At 38.3% G+C, this 12,500-nt stretch overlaps 1 protein-coding gene across 1 annotated transcript in view; it reads left to right on the top strand.

The window, feature by feature from the left end:
- LOC115428136 (voltage-dependent T-type calcium channel subunit alpha-1I-like) overlaps positions 1–12,500 on the top strand; it is a 432,180-nt gene that overhangs the window by 343,053 nt on the left and 76,627 nt on the right. Inside the window, 3 exon segments of the mRNA XM_030146986.1 lie at positions 950–1,028; positions 2,807–2,928; positions 7,333–7,782. Of these exon segments, the coding sequence (XP_030002846.1) occupies positions 950–1,028; positions 2,807–2,928; positions 7,333–7,782 (651 nt within the window).

Here is a 12,500-nt window from a genome sequence, read left to right as displayed (position 1 = left end):
CGATAGATAGAACGATAGAACGATAGAACGATAGAACGATAGATAGAACGATAGAACGATAGATAGATAGAACGATAGATAGATAGAACGATAGAACGATAGATAGATAGATAGATAGATAGATAGATAGATAGATAGATAGATAGATAGATAGATAGATAGATAGATAGATAGATAGATAATTGATCCCCGAGGGGAAATTCCAATTGTAAAGAGGAGTTGATATTATTTATTTTGGTGTTTATTCGGTGTTTATTCAGTGTGTAGGTTTGTTGTATAATTAATTTTTTGGTATTGGGTCTGTGTGGTTCCTTATGTCTAAGTACATGTTTATGTAAATGTATAAATATATTTTTAAAAAAGTACATATAAATAATAAAAATATATTAAAAAATGTAAAAATAAATAAAGAAGTATAGAGAGTATCAACTCAAGATTTTTACTCCAGTAAAAGTGTAAAAGTACTGGTTTCAGAACTACTTACAGAGTAAAAGTAAATGTAAGGGGAAAATGCCATCAGGACAAAAGCTTAAGCGGCGCCACAGGGGAGGGGCCTGGAGTGCACTGCCCCACCCCCTGAAAACCTGTTTGTGAAGGCCATACTGACTGTAATGTTATTGTAAAGGGCTCACATTAGTCTAAACCCACTTTTCTTAGTCTGTGCTTCATTTCTTGGTGTATTTGGACCCTAATCGTTCAGAGAGTTTGAATTTGAACCCTCCGGCTGCTGAAAAACTATCTGTAGATTCATTTGGGCAAAAATCCACTGGATTTCTACAACCTGTTTGAATTCTGTTTTTATTTGTTACGTCTATAACCAGTTCTGTCAGGACATTTGCACATATAAGGTCGTGTAAATGTAGGAAAATGAAGAATTCTGTTGAACAAAGACAAATAGCAGTGCTTAAACTGGTATTGATAAATGTGTGTTGTCCTTTGTGTGCCACAGGTGGGAAACCTGGGTCTGCTCTTCATGTTGCTGTTCTTCATCTACGCTGCTTTAGGAGTGGAACTGTTTGGAGAGCTGGGTAAGCCTTTCCTCAGCCTTTAATCTGCTGCTATTTAAGGGACAAAAATCAAACTCGCACTTTTTTGTGCAATAAACTGCGCAGACCTCAGCCACAGTTTACCTTGATTTATTTATGTTTATTACGACTGTTTTGCACTTACATTTTGCATGTCCATCTTGCACATACATATGTAAATATATATATAATTTATTTTTTTTATCTTTTTTATTCTTATGGTGTTTTATTTAATTGTTTTTATCATGGCCAAATGCATGGTAATTTGGTTCTGCAGTTCATCTCTGATGTAATGTCTGAATGACAGTGAAAAAATCTGAATGTGAAACTAAACTAAATCATGCAGTTGGTCCTGGTGCCAGTTCTGCAGCATTCTGGTTTGTGTTTCTCTTTGTAGTTGTGGTCAAATATAGAAGCGTTGCCCTTATTTGTCTTTGTCCACAGGACCACCCAGTGGTACCTTGACTTAGGAGTTTGAGTCATTCTGTGACTGAGCTCGTGACTCAGTTTGCTCGTATATCAAATGAGTTTTCCCCGTTGAAATGAACTGAAATGCATTTAATTCGTTCCAGCCCCATTAGTCAAAATGCATCAAGATGTCTACTGTATCAAAACTTATTTCTAACCTATGAGTAAATGTGCTTTGAACTTGGCTAATTTATATCGAACTTATCTCACCCCTCGCATGTATTGTAGCTTATTCTGTCATCCATCCAGCTGATGTCATCATGTCTATGCATGTGCTGATGTCATATCAGTTGTCTCTATATATGTGCCGAGTCTGAAGTAAATCCAAACAAAATTGATGTTTTTATCAACATGTGAAATTTCACCCATGACAAGTAAATATGGGGAAAAACGAGGTTTAAAAAAGTCATTACAAATTTGAACTTTGACCTTCTCTTCCTTAAATGTAATCACATCTATTCTGGGTCACTGGTAATTAGGGATGTGATGATTATTAGTATAATGATAAATCTATCTATCTATCTATCTATCTATCTATCTATCTATCTATCTATCTATCTATCTATCTATCTATCTATCTATCTATCTATCTATCTATCCATCCATCCATCCATCCATCCATCCATCCATCCATCCATCCATCCATCCATCCATCCATCCATCCATCCATCCATCCATCCATCCATCCATCCATCCATCCATGAAAAAGAAACTGAAACAACTCAAAGTTGTTGTTGTGGAAACTGGTCAAACATTGTCCATACAGTTCCATGTTTAATGCACATTAGTATGTTTGATGTTTACATGGTAATATTTGAATGTTTCTGTAACAGAAAGTACATTGTGCTGTTATTTGTTTGTTTGTTTGCTTGTTTTATCAAAATATAACTTGATTAAATTCTTTCAGTGTGTGTATTAGTACTTTTTGAACATTTTGAGCACAATTTCAACAATACTGCGATAATAATGATAACCGTGATAATTTTGGTCACAATAACTGTGATATGAAATGTTCATATCAGTACATCTTTACTGGTAATCTGTAAACCCAATTTGGTAGGAATTCAATCAGTAGTTTTGCTGCTGCAGTGTGATCAGACAAACCAAACCAAAAACAATACCCCTGGCCTCCTCTTCGGAGGGCGGGGTCATGAAACACTCATTATTAATTTTCCAAAACCACAGGGAACCACATATGTCTCCAGAGCCGCTGTAGGATATATATATGTATATATACAAATATAAATGAGGTTGACAGGAGGAACCCGTCAGACTCCTTTAACTGTTGTGTCCTCTGTCCTTTCCGTCCTCAGTCTGTAACGCTGACTACCCCTGCGAAGGCATGAGCCGCCACGCCACCTTCGAAAACTTCGGGATGGCCTTCCTCACCCTGTTTCAGGTCTCAACTGGGGACAACTGGAACGGCATCATGAAGGTACTTGGCTTTGTGCATTCCTGTCGCTGTACCTGTTGACATCACATCTGTCATTTGGACCAGGTTGTCTGTTTGACTGAGCGACGACGGCTGTCCTTGTACCCTTATTGTCCAAACCGCTGCCATAAACACTCCATCAGAAGAAAGGAGGTTACTGCGCGGCCCTGTGCAGAAACATGTAGAAGCTCCAATCACTGTGTTTCAGCTGGAGTCAGTCAGTGGATCTGTTGCTGATTGGATTTTCTTCTCAGAAACAAAAGAAAAACTAGTGGTTAATTGATTTTCGTTTTAAAATAGAAGAATTAAAATTGAATTTTGAGGCGTATTTCTTTTTTCAGTGTCAAAACAGACAAACCAAATATAAAAAAAACGGACTGAGTTTTGTTATTTCTTTCTAATAACAAAAAAGAAAGTTACTACCTGACAGAAATGGAAAAACAGACCAAAAACACCTGTTTTTTTCATTTTCTGAGACCAGATGTTGTCATTTTGAAAGAAGGAGCTCTAATGCCTAGGTCACAAAGATTCCTTTGAATGCTGGGTTTGGACGAATTCTCCAGTTCAAATGAAATCTGGAGTTCGTACACATTGGTGGAGGGAGTATAATAGTCTGGTTTTCGACCAACCCGATATATAAAGTGTCATGAGATAACTTTTGTTACGATTTGGTGCTATGTACATAAAATTTGATTGATTGATAATTGGTCAGTGTATCTTTTGATAATTGGATTTTCTTTTCGGAAACAAAAAAAAACTAGTGGTTAATTGAATTCCATTTTAAAATAGACAAATTAAAATTGAATTTCAAGGGGTTTTTCTTTTTCAGTGTCAAAATAGATGAACCAAATTTAAAAAAACAGAGTGATTTTTGTTTTCTGTAATTACAAAAAATAAAGTTACTACTTAACAGAAGTGGACAAACGGCCCAAAAATGCTTTTTTTTTTTTTTTTTTTTTTTAAATCTTTCTGAGACTGGATGTTGTCATTTTCAAGGAAAGAGCCCTAATGCCTCGGTCACAAAGAACCACTACATGTTGAAAGTCAAAACTGTTCTTTTTGTGGGGACCGTCCAGAGACTGTGCTGCACCTCTTCTGACATTGTTCACGCACTTAAAAACTGTGGAGGGACTTCAGCAGATTTATTATCGACCGTGTTCTCAGAGCCTTCAGAAAAATGTATGGTTTAGTTTTTACAAATACCCCAAAAGGGAAAAAAAAAAAAAAAATCACTTATTTCTCTTGCTTGCTAAATTTTTCATTACAAATGTAAGTTCTGTAACACAGAACCAAATATTATTTATTTTTTGAAAGATGTTTAACTTAATTTAAAACTTTCAGACAAATCTGGAAATAAAAAGGCTCTAAAAACCATCAGTATTTGTTGTGATTTAGACATTGTGCTATAATAACTGTATAATCCTTCCCTCTGGCAAACTCCTTATTCTTTTGTTGTATGCATTGATTGTATACTTCACCTTCTTGAATAAAGATTTTATAGAAAAAAAAAAGTCTAGGTCACAAAGATTGTTATGAACGATGGGTTTGTACGAATCTCCCAGTTCATACGAAATCTGGAGTCCGTAAACATTCATGGAGGGAGCATGTCTACGATGTCCAGATTTCATACAAACTGGAAGATTCGTCCAAACCCGTCGCTCATAAGAATCTTTGTGACCGAGGCATTAACGCTCTTTCCTTCAAAATGACAACATCTGATCTCAGAAAATGAAAAAATCAGGCATTTTTGGCCCGTTTTTCCATTTTTTGTCAGGTGGTAACTTTTTTTTTTTTTGTTATTAGAAAGAGAAAATGAAAATCAATCCATTTTTTTAAATGTGGTTTATCTGTTGTGACAGTGAAATAGAAAAACCCCTTGAAATTCAATTTTAATTCTTCTATTTTAAAGCAAAAATCAATGAACCACTAGTTTTTTTTGTCTCTTCAAATAAAATCCAATTACCTACAGATCCACTGACCTGAGTCCCCGCTGAAGTGGAAGCTCTTCAGTTCAGTTTCTCCTCCGACGTTGGAGCACGTCCAAACAGATCCATGAATATTGGAGGAAATGGAATCCTTCAGTAAATCAGTGTCTGATCTGCTCTCTCATTTGCCACCTCAATCAAACCTCACACTCCAATCACACTTAAGTACCTTAAGCTCTTAAGATTTTACCACAGCGCTGATTACACAGTGAGTGAGCGGATGAAAGGAAGAGCGACTGCAGATGTGAATGTTCAAAACGTCTCAGTGAAAGTTGGACAATGAACGCTTTGAAGAAACGACAACATGCCACTAACGCTCACTGTCTTCAGACTTTATTCTCTTCCCATTAACTCCTATGTAATCTGTACTCTCCACCCTTTCCTGCTTCTTTTATCTCTGTTATCTACCCTCGGAAATGTCATTATTATTAATCATATATTATTATATTATACAGATATTCCATAGATCTACCAGGAATTCTGTCCGTCCTAGAGTTTGACGTTTCATCCTGGTCATAAACATATTTCCACTACATACTTTATATACTATCCACTTTATTTTGCACATTACAGTTTATTGTTGCACCTTATTGTTTTATTACTGGAATTTTCTACCATTTCTGTTTTGTTTTGTTTTTTTATCCTTTTTTTTGTAGCTTACCAGCCGACAGGCCATATGCTATTGTCGTCATGTGGCGTCTGTCGTTGTCGTCTGTCATCGGTTACAAAAATTTCAGTCGTCTTCTTCTCCGAAACTACATTTCCGATTGACTTCAGACTTGGTATCCAGCTTTTGTATGATGATGTCAGCACAAGGGATTTAAATTATTTGGATCTGGATCTGATTCTGGATTTGGTGCCACTTTGACAAATGTTCCCATTCTAACAGATAGGAAGTGGATTGATCCAATAAATCAGTATCAATGATATCAAGTGTGAGTTTGAATTTTGTACAGATCTGATTGAATATGAGCAAAACATGGACTATTTCTGTAATAGAATAAATACACAGAACTGGGGGAGAAGAAATGGATCTGGATACATTTACCACAGCTTTGAATTTGGACGCTAAGATACAGGGACGCTGGTCTGATTTTTTATACGTCTCATTTATGATGCATTGTGTTTTCTCTTGTATTCTAGTTTTACTGTGTCGTGCTGCTGCTGCTGCTGCTGCATTACAGTTTCCCAGTTTAGGATCAATAAAGTCTATGTCTAGAATTCCATCCCATTTCTTGGACTATTCAGCTGATTATTTTCAAATTTCACACATGTTCTTTACTCCTAGGAGAGGTGCAGTGCACAGTTTGATAGCAGAATTTAAATTTTGGGATTTTTTTGGCACATTTTCAAAATTTCAGCTCAGAAAATGTGTCCAAATGATTTCTCAGACAGTATTCACCTTATTCTTTTCAAATTTCACATACATGTTTGTTACATGTGCCTATCTCTCAATTTTTGTCTGTTGTTTTTTTTTTTTTTTATGTTTGTTTGTTATTACAAATTTTTACAATTTCTTTTTTTAAAGATTGAAAGTTACGTCTCCAAATTCATCCCTGGGTAGGCAGGGTATCAGTGAGCAGGAGGAACAAAGTGTCGTGCAAGTGGCTACCCAATCCGTACCCAGAAACTGGATCAGTACCCCACAGGTGTGAAATTACGTCACATCCGTCATTCATCGTTGTCATTTACGGCTGATTCCGTGTACATAATTGTTAATATAACGAAGAAAGATTTAATGGGAAAAAATAACATGTCGCCATTGTATGAAATTCACGTCAGTTTCTGTAGGAAAAACTCTACAGTCTTCTTCTCCTCTAGGTGGTGGGCCGGACCCCAATATCTCATTTTTGATCAATGCCAAGAAGCTGTGTGTGATTTCTTTGCATGATGATAGAGTGAAAAATCGTTCAAACTACAAAGTGTTTCCTTCACTGCCTCACGCACCGACGTTAAATACAGTCTTTCAAACACTATTAGTTTTGAGCAGGCAAACCGGCTGGACAGCTAAATGATCATTTAGTGTAAAGTTTCATGGACAAACAGGATCCACCTCTGAAGATGAAGCAAGTCAAGAACATGTTCTCAATAGTAAATTGATCTTTTGCTTAAACACTGCTGATTGATGCTTTCAACACTGAAATATTGTCAAACTGTTGTGAATAGTACATGAAGAGCAAAACTCATGACAGGATGTAGATGTGTTTCTCTGTGCGTCGTGCATGGGGGGTACCAGTCTGGTTTCCGGGTACGTATCGGGTAGCCGCAGTGCACCTGGGCGGGGGTTTTAAAATGCTCCGCCTACTTTTTCACCTGTTCTTCTTATGTTTTTTTTCCACCCACTCTCCCTCTGCTTCTGTCTTCTTTCACGTGTCTCCCTCTCCCTTTCTTCCCTCCCTCTCCCTTTCCTCCCTCCCTCCAGGACACTCTAAGGGAGTGCCCCCCAGGTCGACCAGGCTCCGACTACGGCTGCCACGCTGGACTACAGTTCATCTCCCCCATGTACTTCGTGTCCTTCGTGCTGACGGCTCAGTTCGTTCTGATAAACGTGGTGGTGGCCGTGCTCATGAAGCACCTGGACGACTCCAACAAGGAGGCGCAGGAGGACGCCGAGATGGACGCTGAGATCGAGCTGGAGCTGGCCCAGGGAGGCCTCTGCTGCATGATGGGAGGCATCGGCGCCATCGCCGGGGCCACGGCCGGCGCCGCGAGCGGGGCCGGTGTGGGCGGAGGAGCTGCCGGCGTGATTACAGTGGGCGCCGTGGGGGGTCCGAGCGGAGGGGTGATGGCGCCGCTGCGAGACGGGGGAGGCGGCGGTGCAGCTCATGAAGGACATACACACCGTCGATGCCGACTCTACTCTCCTGCTCAGGTAAGAGACGATCTGATGACACATGGAAGATTCAGGCAATAAGACGAACAGTGTAGGGATGGGAATCGGTAAGAATTGAACCGTTCCAGTTCCAGTATCGATTTTACTCACAGATCCCATTCCTTATGGATTCTCACTGGGTGAGGGAATCAAAAAGTACAAATGGGTTTGTTTGCATGAACTGTCTTTTATATTTCCATCGGCACAGAAAATAGAACATATGCAGTATGAACTAATAATAACAGGTGACCCCGGGCCCGGGGGGGGGGGGGGGCACCGTACAGTCAAACTGAAACATAAGACCCTTTACTAATTCCTCTATGTCTCCTGCTGTTGTTCACCTCATTTTCCTTTCCCCTACCATCAGAAACTTTTATCTGAGGGGGCAGGATGTTTGTTGCCCCCCCCCCCCCAGAATCAAGCCCAGACGACACCCTGGTGTTCGCTCTGCTGCTAGATTCACATGTGCCGCTAATTAGCGAATCAAATATGTGACATTCCTGCGAATGAACTGCATGCTGTGGACAAATGTTTGAGCAGATTGGAGGGATTTCCCCCTTGGAGGAAACGGAAGCTTTGACAGTGTTCCAGTGGAGCTGGTGTGGTCTCTGCACATGAAATATAGTCGTATATGGAGCGTTTCTGCCGCGACGCCGTGTTGGCTACGTTCTGAACCAAAACGATGCAGTGTGTGTGACGTCATCACACATGCACATCGAAGGCAGAATCGTTAAGCAGGATTGTTAAGCAGGCAGGCAAACGATTCCAAGGAAGTGAGCTACTGGGAACCGGTTCTCAAAAAGAACCGGTTCTCGATTCCCATCCCTACCGAACAAACAAGTAGACAGGGTTCCTGCAGGGTCTGAAAAAGTCTGAAAAGTCTTGAATGTACAAATCTGCATTTAAAACCTTAAAAAAGTCTTTAAAAGGTATTAAATTTGATATGGTAGGTCTGAAGTTCTGTTGTCATAAACTTGTTGGCTGTGTTGTGTTTAAATGTGTCTGCTAAATGTCCAAACTGCAAAGACAGTAACGTTAGTCGACTCAGTTCCACCTGGTCCAACCCAACAATTTATACTGAAATTAGGAACCGATTATCACTAACTTTGCAGAAATGATCACAGAACATTCAGCCCAACACACATGCAGCCGTTAGTCATGCCGTGTCGCCCGATAAAGTTGACTTTGGAAACTTTAAAGGAAGGCTCACAAGCAAAAAGTAACCATGAGGAAGTACAAATGTAATCGTGTCTGTTTGGAGAAAAGATCATTCTACACTTGGTTTTCCTAAATTCTTGGAGTCACAAATTTTTGCCAGTATGACCGTGAAATAAGCTGTGAAATGGGCATTAAATATGTTCTAAGTAGTCTTAAAGTCTTAAAAAGTTTGAAAGTTAACTTGTACAAACTTGTAAGAACCCAGAGTAGAGTGGACTGTGGTCTTCAGACTCAGGCAGGAAGGAGGTCATCATGGGAGGTGAGTGACAGAGCTCGGGTCGTATCTCAGTATTCATTCTTTTCCGTTATCTTGTAAACCGTCATCAGTCGGGACTGTTCACACAAACCAAGAAGTGGAAAACCCACATGTTGTTCTTGTCTCCTAGCTTAACCCATAAAAACCCAAACAACCACCGACGACCAAACCCATCTGCTGATCTGAACTGTTTCATACCTGCTGATCCACTAATCCTATCAATACATGTCAATAAGTGCTGTCAAATACAGTTCTTCATCTTTTCCTGGTCATCAGATATGACCCATTTGGACGTTCAGAGGCTCTGTAGTTACCATGGAAACACCGTCATCTTCTACAACATTGATTCTCCAGTCAAACCCATGGAGTTGGATCAATGACAGTGGATGGACACACTGGGGTTATGTTCAGTTCAGGACAGATTTGCTGAAAAATTAGTTTTTCTTCAGTTTTCTCTGATTCTGATAGAATAACCCTCAACTTTACACTGAGCATTTATGAACATCTGCATGATCAGTGAATTCAGTGTAGGAAAATGCATGATGTACACTGAAAAGTCACAAAATGAGGAGGATAATATTACAATCAGTTGTGATAAATCACTTAAGAAAGGTTAAATATAGAGAAAAATTCATTTGGGAACTGACACAAAAGTAGCTCTGGGTCTTGATGGGTTAAATCAAGGATACACTGATCGGTGACTCATGTGGACTTGGCTGGTAAATATCCCAGCATGCATTTCATGTTACTCTTGAAGACAACGGCGGCTTCTGTGATAACTTTCTTATTGGTATCTCAAATTATTTCCACTTTATAAGCCATCAGTAAGTGAAAGCAAATTTTTTTATATTCAATTAAAAAACAAAAAAAAAGGCCAAAATGTAAACTTCTCAAATCTGTGAACCAGCTACAGGAAGCTACATATAAAATTTGTAATGAATCTGACCAGCAGTTTCAAGATGTTTGAAGAAAATGCTAATGAAGATGACAACGAAGACAATAATTTAACCCTGTAAAGCCTGAACCATTAATTCACTGACAGAAAATTCCAGTTCTTTGAAACTGGAGCCTTTAGTGGTCCTTCTGAACAACCAAAAAATGTTTTTCAAATACCAATTTCCATGTATGAGTTTCAATTTTGTATCATATTTGATACATTGGGTCTCAATGCTTAAATGTTGCTATTTTTGAACAAACAAAAACATAATATAACAATGCACTGCACAACATAATACAACAATATAACATAAAATAACATGTCTAACAATAGTTAATTCCTTTTCTAAATGCTCCCAGTTCTTCCTCATTCATGTCAGTCCTGTAGTGTCACTAAAGGCCTCTGGTGAAAGAACTCCTCCCCCTGGTGGATTATCTGTGTATTGCATGGATCTAATTGTATACATCAGGTTTTACACGACAAAAAATATCACACTGATCATGTAGAGGGCTTCAAAACTCATGGATCAAATATCAAATATGATACGTTCAGCGTTATAGGAAATATATATATACATATATTAATATATATATATATATATATATATATATATATATATATATATATATATAGAGTGCCTTCACAGTAGTTCATGGCCTGTCGGTTGGTCAGATAATGATGCATCGCTACAAAATAAACTTCCATCAGTTAATGAATTAGAACAAATGAGCTCAACATTAAACATGTGTAGCAGTAAAATGAACCTATAAATGTCATATAATATAAAACATATAAACTGCACAGTGGCTGCTTTTACTTCTCTACATTTTTCCAATAATCCATACTTGTACTTGCATTTGTAGTGGATTATTTTAACCATGCGGCATTAGATGTTTCCACTTCTGGTGACAAGTCCTCATGACAGACTATTTGCGAGCGATCATGATGAGCTGATTTGCGAGTGGTGAGTGCTACTGTCTTCACCACACACACACACACACACACACACACCCCTGCTGCCTCACACCCACATTTCACACATCAGAGCTAAGAAGATGAGTCATCCGTCACTGAGTATCTCCCTCAACAATCACGATCACCGGTCTAATCAGTCAGCGCTGGCGTTGGTCGGCGTAGTCGTATCGCTGCTGTGCCGGTCACGGTCTGAGAGCGGCGGTTTTGTCTGCGTGGAAGTGGCCTCAGGGTAACAACAAACTGCTGCTTCACTAGTGTCCATTAAATATGTAGAGACAGATGAAGCACAGAGTGAGCCATTAACAGAACACTGTCTTATTTCTTTATTTAAGGATCCCCATTCGTCTGTACCAAAGGAGAGACTGTTCTTCCTGGGGTCCATTCCCAATATTAAAGTTATTAAAATACTAAATAAAAACAAAAAAAAAACAAAACAGAGTTATATTAATTTAGCATTAACCTCCTCAGACCCAGGAAATGTCAGCAGTACCAGTTTTTTTTGTTTTTATTCAACCAGTGTCTATGTTGGAAACACCAGGATGCAACACTTTTTTCAGATGCAGTTTTTAAAATGTTGATGGAATGTCCTTTGTGTTGGACGGTTTTCTTTTCTTTTTTTTATATGAAGTTGTGAAACTCTTGTCCATAAATGTGGACAGAAAACCCGTGGCTGGGTCTGAGGAGGTTCATGAACATTAATAACACATGAATGAATAGTTCTACATAGTTTATCATTTTTAAATGTGAAAAGTTAGGGTTCCATGAAACAAGATTCAGAATGTTTTATTGTCATATGTTTAGCAATTTAGTGGTTTATTCCAAACGTGCAATGAAATTTAACATATATGCAAACTAGCAAAACATACATAATAATACAAATATCAAGAATCATAGCAACATTAGACAGAAGAACAGCACAGTAGTTCCATTTCATGCCTGAAGAGGGGAGTGTTCAGTAAAGAAACAGGTTTCCTTGTACAAAAAACTCTTGTTTTGCCATCCACACTAAATAACAAGAGAGTTTAAGATGTATAAAAATAGAACAATTTAACTGAGAAGTTAAAACAAACACAACAATGTGACATTTAAGAATGGGATGTAACAGAGAATATAACCCTTAACCCATAAAATCTAAAAATACATATATATTTTAACTACTATTATTAAGAGAAAAATATCGTGGTAATTATGCAAATTGTGAGATAAGTGCAACTGACGTTGACATTTGAAGTGAAAATATAAGAAACATTTTTACATTTTAAAGGAGAAAAGAAAAGTTTATTAACCCATAAAAACCCAAATATCCACCATTGATCTAAACCATCTACTGAT

This window comes from Sphaeramia orbicularis, chromosome 1 (assembly GCF_902148855.1).
Source record: "Sphaeramia orbicularis chromosome 1, fSphaOr1.1, whole genome shotgun sequence".
NCBI classification, from domain to species: domain Eukaryota; kingdom Metazoa; phylum Chordata; class Actinopteri; order Kurtiformes; family Apogonidae; genus Sphaeramia; species Sphaeramia orbicularis.
This window is presented reverse-complemented; position numbering and strand designations above follow the sequence as displayed.